Source organism: Theropithecus gelada, chromosome 4 (assembly GCF_003255815.1).
Source record: "Theropithecus gelada isolate Dixy chromosome 4, Tgel_1.0, whole genome shotgun sequence".
Taxonomy (NCBI): domain Eukaryota; kingdom Metazoa; phylum Chordata; class Mammalia; order Primates; family Cercopithecidae; genus Theropithecus; species Theropithecus gelada.
In genome coordinates, this window is record NC_037671.1 from 119,245,236 (window position 1) to 119,267,397 (window position 22,162).

The 22,162-nt window shown below is 37.2% G+C and overlaps 1 protein-coding gene across 3 annotated transcripts in view; it reads right to left on the reverse strand.

The window, feature by feature from the left end:
• STXBP5 (syntaxin binding protein 5) overlaps positions 1 to 21,554 on the reverse strand; it is a 194,690-nt gene extending 173,136 nt beyond the window's left edge. For 2 of the 3 annotated variants that reach the window (XM_025382961.1, XM_025382960.1), the window contains exons 1-2: positions 21,228 to 21,554; positions 19,862 to 19,959 (exon numbers count right to left, since the gene is read on the reverse strand). In XM_025382961.1, the coding sequence (XP_025238746.1) occupies positions 19,862 to 19,959; positions 21,228 to 21,380 (251 nt within the window). In that variant the 5' untranslated portion in view covers positions 21,381 to 21,554. The remainder of the gene's footprint in view (positions 1 to 19,861; positions 19,960 to 21,227) is intronic. The other variant, XM_025382962.1, reaches the window with a different exon arrangement.
• Positions 21,555 to 22,162: the final 608 nt, after the last annotated feature.

Genomic DNA, 22,162 nt, shown 5'->3' on the forward strand with positions numbered 1-22,162 from the left:
TGTAAGCATTTGTGAACTGAAAAGAGGATGAGCTTTAGATTAGGACCAATGCTGTCCTTTATTTTGTGTGAACATAAAAACAAAACAAACAAACATCGAGCATCATTAGAAACCTTTGATTTCTTCATCTACACTGTTACGGGGGATAAATGGAAGTCAATAAATAAACGCGGCAGTACATGATATATTTATCCTACTAATGATTAAAAAAAAAAAAAAAAAAAACCTTCTGTAAGTAGCAGGTTACTAGGAATAAATGAAAATATATTAAATGATCTGTAATAACTAAATCTACCTGTGCTATAGTTTTCTCATCTGTGAAACGTCATTTGCATTCTTTTTTTTTTTTTTTTTTTGAGACGGAGTCTGGCTCTGTCGCCCAGGCTGGAGTGCAGTGACCGGATCTCAGCTCACTGCAAGCTCCGCCTCCCGGGTTCACGCCATTCTCCTGCCTCAGCCTCCCGAGTAGCATACCTGATCAGTAAAGTGTGAGGATCACCTGAAACTTAATTATTTTATTTTAATTTAGTTTAGTTTGGTTTATTTTATTTTATTATCTGGAGACACAGTCTCACTCTGTCTCCCAGGCTGGAGTTCAGTGGTGCAATCACAGTTCACTACCACCTCTGCCTCCCGGGTGTGAAAGTGATTCTCGTGCCTCAGTCTCCCAGTAGCTGGGATTACAGGTATGCACCACCACGCCTGGCCAATTTCTGTATTTTTAGTAGAGATGGGGTTTCACCATATTGGCCAGGCTAGTCTTGAACTCCTGGCCTCAAATGATCCGCCTGCCTCAGCCTCCCAAAGTGCTGAGATTACAGGCATGTGCCACCGCACCTGACAAAGCCTCGCATGTTTAAGATAGACTTTTCAACCATAATTAGACTTCATGGTCTTTTATATTGCTCGTTCTCTTGACCAGTGATAAAGTGCTAAGAAGGAAAAACACCATAACTCAAGACCTGGAACTCCAGTTCCTTTCCAAATATTTCACATAACAGTTTCACAGCCCTGTCTCCAAAGGCAGTGGCAGAACAAAAAGGCAGTGTATTTCCTCATGGTTACACCACAGATCTCAAGATGTTATGACTGCTTTAAAACGACATCCTCTCTATATACAGTAATTAACATGTTTCTTTTCTACCATCTGCCTAAGAATACTGCTACCCAGCCTGTCAAACACTTAAACCAATATTTCTCAATTCTGGCTCTATATCACAAGCATCCACGAAGATTTAAAAACAAAAAATTACAGATGTCATACCTCTTGCCAGACTCACTGAATCAGAATCTCTAAAGAAGAAATCCAAGCATGTTTGGGCATTGTTTGTACATTTTATTTTTTTCAGCTCCACAAATTAATGTACAGCCATAGTTGAGAAACACTGGGAAACCTTGTGGGCATAAGTATAATTAAGCATTACCTTCCCTAAATAATTTTTTTATATACATATAATCCATTAAATAACTTGTTAGATTTCCTTTTTTTCTAATTGAATAATCATGAATTCCCTATCTCCTTCCAGGTCTTATTTTCCAAATGTTTGATAATTTCCCACTCTCAGCTAAATTAGCTTCTGACTGACTTAATGGAAATATGCTCAAAACAAGTTTAATAAGTCTTTACCAAAGATTAACATAATGAAGAGCACTTCATTTTGCATATTATGGGCTATGAATGTGCTTGCAATACAAAGCCTTTGCCAACTGATTAATTACAGTTTTAGAGTACCCCTATTCTATAGTTGCACCTACTTGATAAACGTCAGTTTTAAAATCTCTTTTTGAAGACCACGTATGTTTTCACCAATAAAAATTAACATCAACTTGTTTTCCACTGTAATGTGTAAGGAGCATGGAAATCATCATTTTATCTTAACAAGAAGTAAAAAGCTGAACAAACTGGAAAATGAACAACTCTTCTTAAAGATCTGTAAGAGAAGTGAGATCACAAGACAAGCCACTACCCCCAAACTGGAAAGACAGACAAGTGGATACAGAGAATCACAACTTGCTCAAAGCAGAAACCCGTAAGCACAAACCTCTGTGAAAACCAGTGTCTGGGTAAGGAAGCAAGCACTGTAACGGAGGAATAGCTGGAGGCTCAAAATAAACAAGTCAGAAAGTCAAAAACTCCAGGGAAACCCAGTCATCGAGATGTCCCCACAGCTTTGTAAATTTCACCTCTAAAGCTTGAGCAGGTTCCGCAATGAATACTGGAGAAAATTCCCTCACGCTACCAGCAGAGGGAAGAGAAAAGGCAATCATTTTTAAATATGCAAGAGCATATTCTGTTCTTAACAACAAGGTCTGCCTTCAGAAATAGGGTTTTATCAGAGACCAACTAACCTGAGAGAAGAAAAATCACTCACTCCAGTGGGCCCAAGTCTTCCAAGTAGAAGAGAAGTACGCAACTCCAGCCCACTTTAGCCCTCCTATTCCACCTAAAAGGGAGCAGGAGGAAGTGTGGGAAGAAGAGATTAAGACGCACTCCTAAAGTTCACAGTGCAAGAGCACAGACTCACTAAAAAACTGACAGCTAATGACAGGACTATAGCACACTTCCCTTCCCCTCACACCATTACCAAAGGCCTATTTACAGCAGTTCCTTTTACTTAGTACATCATGTCCAGATATCAGGAAAAAATTAAAAGGCAAAAAATACAGTTGGAAGAGATAGAGCAAGCATCAGAATCAGACTTAGAAATGGCAGTAATGTGGCGTTATCAGACTGGGAATTTAAAACAACCATGATCTATATGCTAAGGGTGCTAATGGATAAAGGAGACAATACCAAACAACAGATGGGCAATATAAGCAGAAAGACAGAAATTCTAAGAACCAGTCAAAAAGAAATGCTAGAGTCCAAAAACACTAACAGAAGTAAAGAATGCCTTTGACAGACTCAATAGTAGTCTGGACACAGCTAAGGACAGAGTCTCTTAATCTGAGGATACCTCAACAGAAATGTCCAAAATTGAAAAGCAAAGAGAAAAAAGACTGGAAAAAACAGAACAGAGTATCTGAGAACAGTGAGACAACGACAAAAGGTGTACATGTAACAGGAAAACCAGGAGAAGGGGGAACAGAAAGAAACATTTAAAGCAACAATGACTGCGAATTTCCCCTAAATCAATGTCAGATACCAACCACAAATTCAAGAAGCTAAGAAAATACCAAGCAGAATAAATGCTTAAAAAAAAAAAAAAAAAAAAAAAGGCTACACCTAGACATATTACATTCAAATTGCAGAAATGCAAAGATTAAAAAAAATTCTTGAAAGAAGCCATTGGAAAAACACCTTACCAACAGAGGTGCAGAGATAAAAATTATTTCTGACCTCTCACAAGAAACCACACAGGCAAGAAGAGAGGTAAATAAAACATTTCAAGTGCAGAAAGTTAAAAAAAAAAAAACCTGGAATTCTGTGCACTGCAAAATTAGCCTTCAAAACTGAAGGAGTAATAAAAACTTGCTCAAACAAAAACTGACTAAATTTACTGCCAGTTGACCTGCACTGCAAAAAATGTCACGAGTTGTTTTTTTCTTAAAGAAAATGACATAGATCAGAAACTCAGCTCTACATAAAGGAAGACAGCATTAGAGAAATAAATAGAGGCAAAAATAAAAACTTTTCTATTTCTTAATTGATCTAGTAGTAATAGTTTGTTCAAAATAATGACAGCAACAATGTGTTCAGTTTATGTATGTTTACATATATAAACACTTACATATGCTTATATACAGGCAAAATGAATGACAGCAATGACATAAGTGATGACAGTAAAGAATTACAGGCCGGGTGCGGTGGCTCACGCTTGTAATCTCGGCACTTTGGGAGCCCGAGGTGGGCGGATCACGAGGTCAGGAGATCGAGACCATCCTGGCTAATACGGTGAAACTCCATCTCTACTAAAAATACAAAAAATTAGCCGGTCGTGGTGGCAGGGGCCTATAGTCCCAGCTATACTTGGGAGGCTGAGGCAGGAGAATGCCATGAACCCGGGAGGCGGAGCTTGCAGTGAGCCGAGATCGTGCCACAGCACTCCAGCCTGGGCGACAGAGCGAGACTCCGCCTCAAAAAAAAAAAAAAAAAAAAAAAGAATTACAATTTCTTCTTGTTATTATAAGGTACTCATATTACCTGTGAAGCAGTATAGTGTTCTTTCAAAGTAGACCCAGATTAATTCTAAATGTATACTGTATATTCTAGAGCAACTATTTAAAAAAATTTAAAAAGTATAACTGATACGCTAAGAAACGGATATGCTAAGAAAGAAGAGAAAATGTGGAACCATATAAAATGCTCAATTAAAACCACAAGAGGCATAAAAAGAATGGGAAACAAAAATAGAAACAAAAACAAGGGCAACAAATAGAGAACAGTAACAAATATGGTAGGTATTATTCAAAGTATATCAACATTCACTTGGCCGGGCGCGGTGGCTCAAGCCTGTAATCCCAGCACTTTGGGAGGCCGAGATGGGCGGATCACGAGGTCAGGAGATCGAGACCATCCTGGCTAACACAGTGAAACCCCGTCTCTACTAAAAATACAAAAAACTAGCCGGGCAAGGTGGCAGGCGCCTGTAGTCCCAGCTACTCGGGAGGCTGAGGCAGGAGAATGGAGTGAACCCGGGAGGCGGAGCTTGCAGTGAGCTGAGATCCCACCACTATACTCCAGCCTGGGCGGCAGAGCAAGACTCCGTCTCAAAAAAAACAAACAAACAAACAAAAAAAAAAACCAAAACAAACAAAAAAAACATTCACTTTAAACTTCAATGGCCTAAATACACCAATTAAAAGACAGATCATCAAAGTGGGTCTAAAACTAAGACCCAGCTATATACGCTGTCTGTAAGAAATTCACTTTAAATATAAAGACACATATAGCATAAAAGTAAATAGATGAAGAAAGATATGCCATGCTATCACTAACAAAAGAAAGCAAAGTAGCTATATTAATTTCAGACACAGACTTCAGACCAAGGAAAGTTATCAGAGATAAAGAGGGGCATTACAAAATGAAAAAAGAGTCAATTCTCCACGAAGGCACAACAATCCTTAAAGTGTTTGAGCCTAAGAACAGAGTGTCAAAATATATGAGACAAAAACTCATAAAACTGCAAGGAGAAATATATGAATCCACTATTACAGTTGTAAACCTTAATATCCCTCTATCAGAAATGGACAGATCCAGCAGGCAGAAAAAAAGTGCCAACAGAGCTGAACTCAACACCACCCTCTACCAACTAGATATAATGGACATCTACAGTCTACGTTATCCAGTAACAGCAAAATACACATTCTTCTCAAACTCGCATGGAACATTAACCAAGATAGACTATATTCTGTGCCATAAAATATACCTCAAAAAATTTAAAAGAATACAAATTATACAATGGCAGCTCTTGGAACACAATGGAAGTAAACTAAAAATTGATAACAAAAAGAGCTGGAAAATCCCAAAATATGTGGAGATTAAACAAAACAATTCTAGTAACGCTTGGGTCAAAAAAGATATTACGAGAAAAATTTTTAAATGTTTTGAACTAAATAAAAATGAAAACAACTTATCAAAATTTGTGGGAAACACAGAAAATAGTACTTAAAGGGAATGTATACCATTCAATTCACATATATTAAAGAAGAAACAGCTAAAATCAATCATTTCCACTTTAAGAAACTACAAAAAGAGGAGGAAACTGAATCCAAAGTAAACAGAAGAAAATAAATAATGACAGTTAAGAAAGACATCAGTGAAATTGAATACAGGAGATCAAAGGAGAAAAATCAACAAAACTAAAAGCTGCTTCCTTCAAAAAAAAATCAATAAGCTTCTAGCCAGGCTAAGGAAAAAGGAGAGGGGACACAAATTACTAACATCAGAAATGAAAGACGGACATCACTTTAATTTCCATGGACATTAAAAGGATAATAAAGGAATACTAAAAACAAATCTATGCCCACAATTTTGATGGCACAGATGAAATGGACCAACTCCTTGAAAGATACAACCTACCAAAAGTCACACAAGAAGAAAGAGACAATCTGAATAGGCCTGTATACATTAAAGAAACTGAATCAATTAATAGATTCCCAAAACAGAAAGTACCAGGACCAGATGGGTTAACTGGTGAATTATGCCAAATTTCTAGTCTCTTTCAGAAGACAAAAGCAGAGGAAATATATTCTAACTCATTTTATTAGCCCAGCATTACACTAATACAAATACCAAAGGCACTACGAGAAAAGAAAACTAAGATCAATCCCTCTCATGAAGATGTATGCAAAAATTCTCAATAAAATTTTACCAAACTGAATTCAATAATGTATAAAAAGAATCACACAGTATGACCAAATGAGATTTATACCAGGTATGCAAGTCTAGTTCAACATTTGAAAACCAATTAATGTAATCCATTACATTAACAGGCTAAAAAAGAAAAATCACATGATTATATCAACTGATGCAGAAAATCCAACACTCATTCCAGATAAACACTGTCAGTAAACTAGGAATACAGGGGAAGTTCCTCAACTTGATAAAGAACATCTACATAAAACCTACAGATAACACACTTAATAGCAAGACACTCGAAGTTTCTCCACTGCAATCAGAAACAAGGCAAGGATATCCCTCTTATCACACCTTTCAACACTGTAATGGGAGCACCAGCTAATGCAATGAGCAAAGGAAATAAAATGTATACAGATAGATTAGGAAGAAAGAAAGAAAACTGTCTTTGTTCACTGATAACATGATCAACTATGCAGCTATCAGAAAGAATCAACAGAAAAACTCCTGCAACCAATATGTGACTATAGCAAAGCGGCCAGGATATGCAAGCTTAACATATAAAACTCATTCACACCCAGGCGCAGTGGCTCATGCCTGTAAACCCCAGTACTTTGGGAGGTAAGATCACTGGAGTCCAGGAGTTCAAGACAAGCCTGGCTGACATGCCAAAACCCTGTCTCTACAACAAATGTAAAAATTAGTTGGGTGTGGTGGTGTGCACCTGTGGTCCCAATTACTCAGGAGGCTGAGGTAGAAAGATTGCTTGAACCCAGGAGGTCGAGGATGCAGTGAGCTGTGTTTGTGCCACCACACTCCAGCCTGGGAAACAGGGCAAGATCCTATCTCTAAAAAAGAAAAAAAAAAAAAAAAGGTCAGTGCCTTCCTTATATACCACAAAAGAACCAGTGGAATTTGAAATAATTAATCTGAAATTATTTGAAATTTATATTAGCACCCCAAAAAATGAAATACTTAAATATAAATCTAACAAATACGTACAAGATCTACATGAGGAACAGCACAAAACTCTGGACATGAGAATATTCTGCATGATATTATAATGATGAAAGACATGTAATTATATTTGTCTAAACTCATAAATTGTACAAAGAATGAACCCTATCATAAAGACTTTGGATGAAAGTGATGTGTCAATGTAGATTCAGTGTACCACTCTGCTGATAATGGAGAAGGTTACAAATGTTTTGGGACAGGCAGTATATAGAATATCTCTGTACCTTCCATTTATTTTTGCTATGAACCTAAAACTGCACTAAAAAATGAAGTCTATTTAGAAAATATAATAAAAATGAAGATAGCCACATCATCAAGATAATAAGAGTAGGCAAAATTAATTTTTACTGCTTACTCAATGCTAATATTCTGCTAATCTCATTTAAGTAAAACTACAAAATGAACTATTTCTGCAGTAAAAATTTAACAAAATGCTAAGAATAACCATGAAAAAATGTGTACATCAACATTTAAAACTTTAAGTCAAGACAATTGTAAACATTTTACAAATGTCCAACAGGATCTGAAAACTTAGGTCGGTCAACTGCTTTCTTTTAATGCGAATAAAACAAGCACTACAACAGAAAATTGCAGCATTCAGACTAATATGTAATTATAGTATTCACTGGGTTGGAATAGGCCTCTAGTTACCTCCTTCCACTATTATTTTTAGTAAGAAATTTATTATTATTTGTAAACAAATTAGAGTGGTTGAAAACAATCATTCTTAATATTCACTGTTTTGGAGTTAGGACTATTTTTGAAGAGGCAAAAATGAATTATATTTATTATCACAGGCAATTATTTAGAATGGTTTTTGATATACAAATATACTTTTAAAGGAATCACTTGCTCAAACTACTATTTACTATGTAGTCATAAACAAGAGTGGTCTGGGTTAAATGAACAAAAAAGAATGTAAATTCTCACATGTAAGTAAAAACAGCTTTGTATCCCAGCATCCATTCCCAGATGCCTAATGGCTAAGTTCTCTTCTCAACTATGTTCAGTTAATTTTAAAAGAAAAATACAACACATTATGAAAAATACAGTACAAAGACTGCACAGATGGAAAAAATCTGTTTCAACTCTTCTCCTTTTCAAAAGACAAAAAGAGACAAACACACAAAAGGAAAAACATTTAGCAGAAAGTACTGCAATAGCTGATGCCGCCAGATTTATAGTCACCTCTGACAGAGTGCTGCTGTGAAAAAGCAGAGGTACTGCTATCACAAGAAAAGACTATGTACTTTCAAGAAAGAGCAGGATGAAGCACTCTTCAACAAACAACTTCACCAGGAAAAGCTTCAAAAGTTCCAGACTGCACTTATTTGGGAAAAAAAAAAAACAAGACCAAACACTATTATTAAAACACCTCCAACTGTTTAAAACTTGATGTTTAACAATAACTACCATGTAAGTTCTAGGACTCATCGTATCTTTTACAAATAACAAGCTGTATAAAGCAAACCTTATTTTTCAAATGAAGATTAATATAAAACAAAAATTAACAGCTACTTTTTATTTAAAAACCTTGCTAGGTGAATGTTCACGTTAAAATCACAGCTCCAATAAATATAAAGAAATATGCTCAGCATGTTATTTCATTTGTCATATATATATTTACATATACTTCCAAAAGAATACTAGTTGGAGAAATGAAATCAAGTAAAAATTAGCCTCATTTACTAAATAAAATTATATTTTTATTTACTGCTACTGGAAAAATGCAAAAAGTGGTCAGTGGGCAACTATTAAATATTTTCAAAAAGTAGATATAATTTCAGTTTCCAATTAAATTACCATGTATGTTCTTTCCAACAAGAAGCATGTAATATATCTGATTCTAAAGAAAGTGGCCAAAAATCTGAATTTTCTTCTAGGAGCCTTGTGAATTTTTTGTCTGTTTGTTTTGTTTTTTGTTTTTGAAATGGAGTCTCGCTCTATCACCCAGGCTGGAGTGCAGTGGCACGATCTCAGCTCACTGCAACCTCCGCCTCCCAGGTTCAAGTGATTCTCCTGCCACAGCCTCCCGAGTAGCTGGGATTACAGGCACCTGCCACCACGCTTGGCTAATTTTTGTATTTTTAGTAGAGACGGTGTTTCACCATGTTGGTCAGGCTGGTCTCGAACTCCTGACCTCAGGTGATCCGCCTGCCTCAGCCTCCCAAAGCTGGGATTACAGGCCTGAGCAACCGTTCCCAGCCATGAATTTTTTAAAAATACATTATTCATTTTTCAGGTAGTTTTTTGCCCAGTTATTTTTGACAAACATCTGTAACATCAAAGAAGCCACAATATTTTAATAAAATGTTTACATTCACTTTTATCTTTAAAGGCATCTATCTAAATGTACTACACATATGTATATGATATTAAGAAAGATATTAAGAAAAAGCTACAAGGCAAGTATATTTTTAATTAAAATTAGGAAGTCAAGCTAAGCACTTCAATAATTGAGCTAATCATTAAACTACCCTCAAAGGATGCCTAATTAAGCTACTTTTTTTTTTTTTTGAGACAGAGTCTCGCTCTGTCACCCTGGCCGGAGTGCAGTGGCTGGATCTCAGCTCACTGCAAGCTCTGCCTCCCGGGTTCATGCCATTCTCCTGCCTCAGCCTCCCAAGTAGCTGAGACTCCAGGCACCTGCCACCACTCCCGGCTAATTTTTTGTGCGTGGTTTTTTTGTTGTTGTTGTTGTTTTTTTGTTTTTTTTTTTTTTTAGTAGAGAGCGGGTTTCACCATGCTAGCCAGGATCCTCTGGATCTCCTGACATCGTGATCTGCCTGCCTCGGCCTCCCAAAGTGCTGGGATTACAGGCGTGAGCCACCGCACCCAGCCTAATTAAGCTACCTTTATTATTATACTAATCATAATTCACTAGAGATAACACCCCTCTCACAAGATTAAAAAAGAAACTATAAAAATAATCTACCTTGATATATAGAGTTACTGTGTATTATTAAAAATTACTGATTCTTGGCTAGGCGCAGTGGCTCACGCCTATAATGCAAGTACTCTAGGAGGCTGAGGTGGGTGGATGGCTTGAGCTCACGAGTTCAAGACCAGCCTGGGCAAAATGACAAAACCCCGTCTCTACAAAAAAATACAAAAACTAGCCAGGCGTGGTGGCAGGCGCCTGGAGTCCCAGCTACTTGGGGGACTGAGGTGGGAGGATCCCTTGAGCCTGGGAGGCAGAGGCTGTAGTGAGCCCAGATAGCACCACTATAGTCTACCTGGGCAACTGAGCCAGATCTTGTCTCAAAAAAAAAAAAAAAAAATTACTGATTCTTTTTAGGACTCTTTTATTTGTGACGAAATTTCAACTAGCAGCAAGTGCTATTAATGAAATTTAAACATAAAAATGTATTTCTTACTGAACATTCTTCTCTGCATATCCTTTAAAAACAAGCCAGGCTGATAAACTAAGGCAGAGATTGGCAAACTTTGGCCTGTGGGCCAAATCCAGCCAACTGCTTGATTTTATAAATAAAGTTTTATTGACGCACATTTATTCTTTAGATATTGTTTTTGGTTGCATTGTGCTACATATAAGCAGAGCTTAGTAGCGGTCACAGAGACCACAAAGCCTACCATAATTTGCTATCCAGCCTTATATAGGAAATGTTCGCTGACTCCTAAAGACTTAGATCTTCTTTAAATGTCTGCGCACACACACATACTCATCCACCCTATGATCCTTACTGAAGGACATAAAGTTGATCATTTAGGAATCCGTATGTTCCCTCGTCTTGATTTTATAATTTATACACTCCTACTACCTAATTTCTGGACTCTTGATAAAGGAGACGATACTGGCTGATTTTGCTGATTTGCATTACTTTGGACTGCACCGTATCTTGTCATATCCTGTAACATTCTTCATAGGTTATTTTAAAAGAAAATGCCACTCCATATTACAGCTATAACTTCCAAAAGGTCTATTTTTAGACATTTAATGTCACATATTACTTATAAAGAAATGGCAATATAGAAATCAAAATCTTAAAGGCTCATCTAAGAAAAATATGGCTAAATAGGTTAGAAGTGGGGATGGAGTCAAACCAAAACATATGTCACAAAGACAAAGACACTGGGTTTTAAACATAAGAATTATTTAAACACAGAAAAGTTTATTCTAGACTTCTAGACTTAAGGATCACTAAACACATGGCCATTGCGGAACACTGACTGTAGGCTGCCAACTGTGTCAACAATTCTTACCCCAACCGCCTTCACCTCAGCTTACCTTCCACTCATGGCCAAAAGAAAAAAGATAAGTTACATGGTAAACAGAGCTGATATACAAAATGTATTTAAAAGTAAATATGAGGAAAATAAGAGATTAAACCAATCAACTAGAATTGCTAAATCTGAAAGTAGATGATGGCATTATACTTAAATTATTTAAAAATGATAATACAGATACATAGAAGATCATGAAAAAGTCCTTATTTTTATGGCTGCTAATAAAGATCAGAAATGTGTTCAAATTAAAGTACGAAATAATTGTATAGAAACCTGAATGTCTCTACAGGAAGTCTGAGTAATTAAATCAGAAAGTACCATAACTTCTCCTTAGAATGTGTGCTGCATATGACTAAGGGAAGAGAAATGTATCAAGTACCTTTTGGCAGTTTTGTATGATTATAGTTTTATGAACTCTTAGTTTATTTCATAAAAATCAAGTCAGTAATCACTTTGTTTTGCTTCCCAAGAACTTTTGTAGAATGACAATATGTTTAAAATCGATCTTAATTCAAATCCAAATCTAAAAGGTATTAATAGTGAAATGCTCTTTTCTCTGTATCAATCTGTTATACTCTTAAACAGATAAACATCTGTTTAGGTCAAACCAAAAACTATTTCCTTAATCTGCCATCCCAAAATACCAAGTATACCTTCTGATGATGCTAATATAGCAAATCAGCTCAAGAAACTCTCATTTAAACATCGAAAACAAATATACATTCTGATTATTACTAATTATTACTGCCATATTACTGATATCCTAATTATTAATTTTCTTCTTGTAGCTGGGCACAGTAGCTCATAATCTTTAATCCCAGTTTGAGCCCAGGAGACCAGCCTCAGCAACATACTACGACCCCATCTTTGCAAAAAAGAAAAAAGAAAAAGAAAAAGAAAAAAAATACACACACACACACACACACACACACAAAATTATGTGAGCCAGGTAAGGAGGCTCACATCTGTGGTCCCAACTATTTGGCAAGCTGAGGCAGGAAGATCATTGAGCCTGGGAGGTCTAGGCTGCAGCGACCTGTGATTGTGCCACTGTATTCCAGAGCGAAACCTTATCTCAAAAAAAAAAAGAAAAAAATTCTTCTTGTAAATAATTGCCTCTTCCAGGACATAAAAGTAAAGCCAAATTGATCCAACACTTAAGCTTATCTTTTATTTAGTGATACTCAAGCCTATAGTCCAGTTACTTACATGTAAATGCCCAGCAAGTATTACTCTAAGTTATTATAGTATACAATTACCAAATTTAGTACTCAAATTACATACTAGCAATTCAAGGGAGATAGTCTCTATAATAAATCTCTAAAGATTAATCAGATCATATGATCAGGAATTCAATATTCTTAAGTTAATTTATTTTAATTTTACATCCTGACATTTAACAACCAAGAAAGAAGGTAAATTTTGTTAATAGTATTAAAAAAAAGTCCTGGTTTCCTATTTCATAATGAAACCTTATCTGTTATACACAGAAAATGCTACAACCCACCATCTTAGTATTCAATGTGAGCTACTGTTTCAAGAAAGACATTTGTATTAGTTCATTCACATGCTCTTTCCTGGTCCCTCCTGTAAACAAAGGTTTACACTTGTGCTTCTACTGACTTGGATTATGAATGTAGTCAATGGACACAAAGCTGAGGGAGCCACAATGGTATGGAGTCTAATACTTCATTCTCTTTAACAGGAACTCAGAACAATCAACCAGAAGATCCCTCTACAGGAACACAGTCCAAAGAATTCCTAAATCCCCCACAGAAAAAGAAATTCTAAGATCCAAAAGTTGGAAGGATTCTTGGAAATAACACATCCCAATTTCCTCATTTTACAAGAAAGGAAACTGAAGCACAGAGATTTTAGTTCACTTATACAAAGTAAGTCTGAAGATTATTAGAACAAGAATCTCCTAATAATAAGGTAATGGTAATTCTTCCAAAGTGCCTTTACTTTTTCCTTTAGGATGGCAAAATTAAATTGTAATTTCAAATGAATCATACTGAAAACCAAACAGAAAACAAAGAGAATATCCAACAGAGAAAAAAACTCATCTTACTTAAAGCAGAAAGGCTTACAAAACACGGACTTGATTCTCCAATAGTTAACATATTCTTTTCAATTCCATGGCTTTTATCACATTTGTTTCCCTCCACAAGAAATCCATTGCAAAATAAACTGTTTCCAAGCAGATTCCATTTCTGGTTGTTCTGAAATAAATGTGCCTATTCCTCCTGCTGCAGTAGTCTATGCTAAGAATCACAACTTACAGCTGATACAGCACTCATTCTTCCTTTTATGCAATGTCCTCTTGAATGAGGAGCTAAGAGTTGAGATATGAGCTGAGTATTTCAAGCTCCTTGTTTCTCCTGCACAACTACAATTCCAAATGACCAAAACTCTTCCATGAACAAAAAGGATGGAGGAGGAGGAAAGCAGCTTTGAACAAAAATGATGGGGAGGGAGAAGAGTGGACAAAAATCTGGCGTGGTGGCTCATGCCTGTAATCCCAGCACTTTGGCAAGTTGAGCTCAGGAGTTCAAGACCAGCCTGGACAATACAGTGAAACTCTTGTCTCCGCCAAAAATAAAACAAAATAGTGGTGGCACACACCTCTGGTCCCAAATACTTGGTAGGCCAAGGTGGGAGGATTGCTTAAGCCCAGAAGGTGGAGGTTGAAGTGAGCTATAATCCTGCTACTGCACGCCAGGGTAACAGAGTGAGACCCTGACTCAAAAAAAAACAACAAATAAACAAACAAGAAAAAACACTGGCTAAATTCTAAACTAATTATTTTACTTTTAGCCTATTTCAAACGGAAATCATTTCCAATTTTTTTTCATAGTACAATTATGTTTTATAGAATAAAATTAAGTAGCAAGTCAAAATATTCTAATGCTATCTTATAAGTACTGTACAGAAAGTCATTAATCAATTTAGCATTTACTATATGTGAGAAACTTTCACACACATTAATCTAAGTCGCAATTTTGAAAACTTGTGGTTGAGAAGAACATAACCTTTTTTTTTTTGAGATGGAGTCTTGCTGTGTCGCCCAGGCTGCAGTGCAGTGGCACAATCTTGGCTCACTGTAACCTCTGCCTCCCAGATTCAAGCGATTCTCCTACCTCAGCCTCCTGAGCAGCTGGGATTATAGGCGCACACCACTCATGCCAGGGTAATTTTTGTGTCTTTAGTAGAGATGGGGTTTCACCATGTTGGTCAGGCTGTTCTCAAACTCCTGACCTCGTGACCCACCTGCCTTGGCCTCCCAAAGTGCTGGGATTACAGGCGTGAGCCCCCATGCCCGGCCGAACACAACCATTTTAAAAACAAACTCAAAGAAAAGAACAGTGCTTTTCAATATCTTTTCCTCAAAGTTTGTATTAGCTACAAAAATTAATGAAATGGAGGCCTTCCTACACAGTTGCCACTCAGTATTCACTGAGAGAAATGACGGACCTGAAAATTAAAGCCACAGAAAAACTCTCATATGAATAATAATCACGTATTATAATAAAATGTAATAATCATGTATCCACCAAAATATCCCTTCATGATCGGAAAAGCTACACACACACATTTTAGTAGATTTAACCGTGACAATAACCTCACAAGCCAGGTAGCATTATTATTCTTATTCAACTGGTGAAGAACTTGGGCTAAATGCCCAACCAGGGGCACCTGGAAGTGTTTTGGAGGGTCTGAGTTGCCACATTGACAGGGGAGGCAACATGGGCATTTAGTAGGTGGGAGACGACGATATTAAATATCCTGCAACGCACTGGACAACCCCACAGAATTATCCTGCCCAAAAAGCTACCACTTTGAGAAACACTGACAGAAAATAAATGGACAATGCCAAACAGCTACTAATGACTTTAAACATAAATTCAATAACAAAAGCCTGGAAATCACCAAGGACCAGCCAAAAAAACCAAAACCAAACAGTAAAAGTATATCAAATTCTCACATTAAAATAGGAAGTCTAGGCTCCTCTCTCAAAATGATAACACAATAAAAGTTAAAGATAACATAATTTCAACTCAACATTTCTCTGCCACTTCTTTGCCAAGTTTTTCACTTCGCTTATAATTGCCTCATTACTTTACTCGCAAAACCTTATCATCTTTAGTTACTCCCTAAGATTTTATACAAACAAGTCATGCCCTTCTCCAATTCCCATTCTGCCACCCCTGTTTTGGATCCACTTTACTACCTATATGGATTAATAGTTTTCTGTGAGGTTCACTTGGTCCATTCTTTTCATCTATACCACTACACCACTAATCATGCTAAAAAATCACACTTTCTTCCTGTCAGCATCTCCTATTACATAACTATAATTCCTAACTGAACATCATGCAGATATCTCAGGTTAATATTCAAGACCCTCAACAGCCTCCTTATTTCTCCTGCTAACTCATTTATTCCAACCAGCCTCTTTTAGTATTCCTCCAAACTAGCATAATTCCCTTTTCCATGCTTTTGCCCATACTGTTTTCCTTGCCTAGAATAATTTTCCCACTCCTTCCTCTCTGTCATTCTGAATCCTTATTTACCCATGTATAGAAATGTTCATCAAATGCAACAAATTTACATGTAACCTGACTTTGTGTAATGTCAGTAGAGCCCCAAATAATTCTCTAATTTCGACTGCTTATTTAGTTCCAGTCCTTCGGTTAGAACTGGAAACTTTTTGAAGAGAAGGACCACATTTTCATTTCTTTTGTATTACTCCTCTAGAAGAATACATAGCTACTTGAAATCATAAAATTTTTCCTTGAAGAAATCATTTAATACTGCACCTTCATTTTTATAGTAAGGAAAAAAAACTAATTCAAGGACATGTAATTATTTAGTGGAAAGAGAGGAACCAGAATTCAGGCCACAATTTATAATCTAATGTTGTCTGACACTCAAGTGCTTGTTAAATCAACTCTAAGGTAAAAAAATCATTTTGTAAGCCTGTCTCCAGCAACATTACTCTGCATTATAAAAGACAATCCATGCCTCGTCAAAATAGAGATTGTCTATATCACTGTATTTTCCACCAGTCAAGAAGACAATGAATGAGGTTCTTCCATAATAATTTGACAATTCATTTTTAAACCTCAAATTTTTACACAAGTTCAGTAAACCTGAAATTCCATTTTTCTGCTCAGTCCTTGAAATATTCACATATAAAATGACCTCATTGTGTTTAGAAAAAAATTTATTTTAAAAATAATATCAGGGTAACCCATGATTACATTACAGTATGAAGCAATTTGAAATTTTAGTAGTAAATCAGAAGTCTAGATAAAGACAATAGCATTATTAAAAATACCTTCATTCTTCAATCTCATATTCTCTCCAGAAGCCAAGAAGGTTTAGCATTCAGCATATTTATATCATCTGTCATTTGCTATACATTAATGTAGCAAATACATTTAATTTATTTTGCCTCATTATTTATCTTATTAAAGGATTCAAATTTTTCATTAATCCTTGTCTACAAACATTAGCTATCAGTTATACCTTTCTTGTCTGGTTTTTTGGTTTTAACCCAGAGTAAATAAATCAATTTAGTAAAGTCTTCTGACATTTAGGATGACATTCATCAGTTAAACTACATATACATTTGGAATTGTAATAGCCTAATCTTACTTCTAAAAACATCGCCTACTTTTCAATCTGCAAGGAAAATACTTTATCTAGAAGTCCATTTTCTGCTCTAAAATGTGATAACTTTTTAGGATACTTGTGTTACAGACTACAAGAGTCTAATATAAGAAGAGAATAAAGGATCAAAAGAAACCAACTACAATAGGAAAATCTACGAAAGCTCCAAGTTAATATATACACACTTGTAGTAAATCTGCACATTAAACCAATGTGGAGATTTGGAATTCAGGTGTCTAGTTTCAAAAATAACAAAGAAGAAGATACTAACATATATCTTAAAGCACATATATGGAAAATGAGATAAAATAAAAAGGGCTTAGTCACTTTCTATAAATCAGAACCATAATAAATAAAGCTCATAGCTCATCTGCTACTTAAACTCAACAGAAGGAATGACTAGGTGGTATTACTGGCAAGCAAGCCAATTTATCACTCTGGAATGTTCATAGAAATCTCATAAAAAGGCAAAGTAGAAAGTAATTTGGTAAACAGTTTTCCAGACTTCCTTCTTACTAAGGAGGTTCTAAAAATATTTTAGAGTATAATTGCAAACTGTAATTACAGGTTCACTTTTATTCACATATTTAACTATAAAAAGTATACCAAAAGTCATAGACAAGCGATAATTTTGGCCACCTGATCCTTGATTTTAATTGGCAATTAGCACTAGGCCTAACAATTTACACCTTTTGTGCCATATCAATTACTCAAAAGCATTAGGGTAAAAGTGTTGTCTAAGAATCTGGTTTTATAAAATCAGCCCTGCTGGTGGTACTCACTTATAATTACACTAAATTATAAAAGGGCTAGTTTGGCTGTTACAAGGAAAAAAGGTTATTTACCAAAAGAATGTCGAGACCACACTGGGAAAACAGTAAAACCTAAACTCATTTTAAAGAAAAGCAAAATAATGGAAAAATAGCTTATTTAATTCAACTTCACTTTCCTTCTTCTAGTCCAGTTATGCAATTCTTTTGCTGGGAAAAAAAAGAAACTGCTTTCAGTTCCAAAGAATGCATCTAGATCCAACGCTATACTAGTCTTGTCTACTATAGAGTTTTGCTGAACACTCAGGACCCACACTGACAAAATAACTTCATTCCCATCTTCACACAACAACCCTAAACTGGATGGTCTTGATCATTGAGTTCAGGAATAAATATACCTAAACAATTGAAGCCAAAAAATGTTCTGGTCATAACCATCTAGATATTTGGGCAAGAGCACTTGAGACATACTGTCTCAGAAATTAACAGATTCAGATCTAGCCTGGTCAGATTTTATCGCTTATATAGGTATGACTGCATAGTATTTACTATATATAGTAGACTTCACTTAGTAACACAATTCAATAGTCCATCCTAAAACTTCTATTAGCATTTTGAAGACAGCACATTAAATCACAAATAAAACTTGAGGCATTATCTTTATATATATACGTGTATATATATCTATATCACATAGTACTTCTTTGAAATAATGACTTTAAAATGTAAGTAAAATATCTGGCACATGTTTAACTCAAATGTAGATTCCCTCGCTCCTTCTCAGGAACCAGAAAAATCTAAAATGCAAAGGGGTAAAGCTCCTCCCTTATCCCATATTTCTTTTCTTTCTTTTCTTCCTTTTTTTTTTTTTTTGGACAATAATGTCTATTGAGATCATCTAGTGACTTTGTTTTTCTATTTATCACCAACACATTACTCATTAATATGTAGGAAGTAGATATCCTACAGATGGATGAATCCAAATCTTATTAAGTTTAAAAATAAGAATATATTTCGGTTAAGTATGTTTCAAAGTCACAGTAAAAGAAAACACATTTCAATATAAAAATAGAAAGTGAGCAGTCTGTACTGCTCTCAATAAAAAATTATCTTGAAAAAAATCTTTTGAAGTATTTGAAAAAAATGCTTGATAAAACTAATATAGTTCATACATAACCAGGAAAATTCTTTCTATACTAGTAGTTTAATGTATAGTAACCTAACAGTTTTTACAAATACATAACAAATGTAGACTATGAGAGAAAAAACATATCAAGAGAATAAATTTAACCCTATGCATTTTTCAAGAAAATGCTCTAAAAAATGGTGGAAGTATTAACCATTTATAACTTTATGGAAAATTAATTTGCTGCATTTATCTTCTGCTAATTATTTTTCTACACGGACATGTCAAAAACAACCAAATTCAGATTCAAATCCAATCTCCAATTTATTAGAATAGGTCATAAGTTCAATATCTACCATGCATAATATTTTTTAAATTGTCTTTAAATCTCATCCTTAACATACCCCATTCATCAGACCAACAGTATAAGCAGATATATTTTTCCTCATAAACTTCTATCTCCTTACAAATAAAATAGTTATTATAACAAAACTTTAGACCTCTCTTTGGATATATGTTTAGCTACTATAAACGAAGAGCTGAGAAACATCACAGCAGTATATAAGCTGAATTATAATCAAGGGAAAAGCCAACACATGATTTCTCATAGTATATATCTGATCACACCAACAGGAAAATAAAAATTTTCTTTGGAACTAATCCTCAGAAGCACTGGGGAGAAGTTAAAAAAGTAGAAGTTAAAAAACAAAATTTAAAAAAGGATACAGCCTTAAAGCACCAGTCTGAGTTCCCACTGCCAGGATCTTCTGTACAGGATCAAAGGCCAGGGCTGAGGGTTGATAGGGAAATCCATGGCGAACAGTCTAGGGATGGGCAAGTGACATCACAGCAACCAAGGCAGCAAGCGAAATTTAAAAATAGAAAAGTCAACAGAGGCATTAGAATTTAGAACCACTACCACTGATGCAAAACACATACACATGCACTTACTGCTTTTAAAAAAATAAGTGAAACCTACACTCACAAAGTCACTCACATAGAACCTGAAACAAAAACCTAGTCCAGCGATATACTTTAATTTCGCTTTTCCATACTGGTATTCCATAGAAAAAAATATTTTATTAATATTCCATACTATTACATCGACACCAAATGACTAAAGTTTGCAATAGTACAAAATTCTGTAAACCCATTAAATGCAATTCATACTTTATTTTGGCAGTATTCATTTCATCATTATTTTATTTGGATGCTAACGCAAGTACTTCTAAGGAAAAGCTGTCATATAATTACTTTAGTCAAGCATTCAGTAGAGCAATAATCAAACCTCTATCTCAACATTTTACACTTGTAACAGAACGAAGATGAGTACAACATATATTTTTGCAATTTACTATTAAGGCCATAATCATTTTAGGGCATTAGACATACACACACACACACACACACTTTTATGGAACTCTGACATACAAATACATAGCTATTTAAGAGAAAGGCAGGTATTAATACCGAGACAAGTTTGTGTTTCTTATTAAGCAGCTGGTGAATTAATTCGCTGCATCATTCTTTCTGAATTACAGAACGCTATAGCAATCATCGTGCCATTAACAGGCAAAAATCTCAGTACTAACTTTTTAACAAACAATGATAAAAAGAACCCTACGATTTCATATCGTAAGCCATTCACCAAATTTTAAGGTAAAAGTGATGAGCAAAGGTGTGGTAGAACAGGTTTGGCTTTTTGATAAACAACATTCATTAGACACCGTTTCCAAAGGAAACTTCGAAGTTGGTGAATCATATTAAAACGCTTGAATATAAAAGCTTCCAGGTTATTACTGGCAGTGTCAGAATACAAATTAAGGGTCGGATAATAGTTTGAAGCAACCTTGAACTGACTGCTGCATGTGCAAAGGGAAGAGAGAAAAATCAACGAGAAGGAGTAAAGGTATCAATCTCCAAAATAACCCACCGAAGAAAGGTTTGCCAGGGGAGGAGCGAGCATTTTATTAGAGTTATTATTATTACTGGCGTTCTCTTCCCTTGCATTCCCATGTAAAGCCCGAGTAGCCCCCTTAAAACAACCCCAATTTTTCAATGACGGCGTCGCGGGGCTGCGCGCTCCGTTCACCTTGCAGAGCTGAAAGTGCTCGGACTGGAGCGTTTCCTGGATCTCCGGCTCCCGGTTCCCAGGCGGATGCTGCTGCTGCTGCTGCTGCTGCGACGCCGAGGACGAGCTGGCGGTCAGGCCGTCCAGCACCTTCCTGATGTTGAATTTCCTCATGGTCTCGGAGGGGCTCCCCCGCAGCCCGGGAGGGGAGGCACGGGGGTCCCCAGACAGGGGAGACTACCCGGGGCCGAGGGCAGTTTCGACCGCGGAAACGAAGGAGTGGGAGTGTGAGGGCAAGGAGGCAGCTGGGGGGAAGCAAAAGATAATCCGAACAGGAAATACTGCGACGACAAGAGAGGCGGCCGCAAGAACCCCGGGCGGCGACCCCTCTTCCTCCGAGGCCGCCGCTGCTTGGTGCGGCTGCTGCGGCGCCGCTTCAGCCGCCGCCGCCTCCTCGCTCCGCGGCCAGGCAGCAGCAGCAGTGGCGGCGGCGCCCGAGCCCGCTCAGCCCAGCCTCACCTGGCCGCGGGCGGACTCTGCGCCGCGCCGCCGCCCCGGCTCGCCCCCGCCGCCGCCACCGTAGCCGCCGCGTCCATGGCCCGCGGCCGCGCCGCTGCTCGCCTGCCCCGGTCCCGCAGTCCCTCGGGCGTCCTCCGGCTCCTTCTCCTCCTCCCGGGGGTCGCCGGCGCTCTGTCCGCGGCCGCCGCTCGGCCTCCCAGCCGCTGCCCGCCCGGCCTCGCACACTAGGCGCCTGGGGTGGGTCCCCGCGCCGCCTGCCTCGCTCCGCCTCGCTCCTCCGCCGCTGGACCGGCCCGCCCTCGCCGCTCCCGAGCCCGGCTGCGTTCCTCAGGCGCCGCCGCGGCAGTCGGCTCTCCCCGCCCAGCTGCTCCCCCTCGCCTGACAGGGCGCCTCGACACACGACACCAACGCCCGCCCCGAGCTGCAGCGGCAGCCGC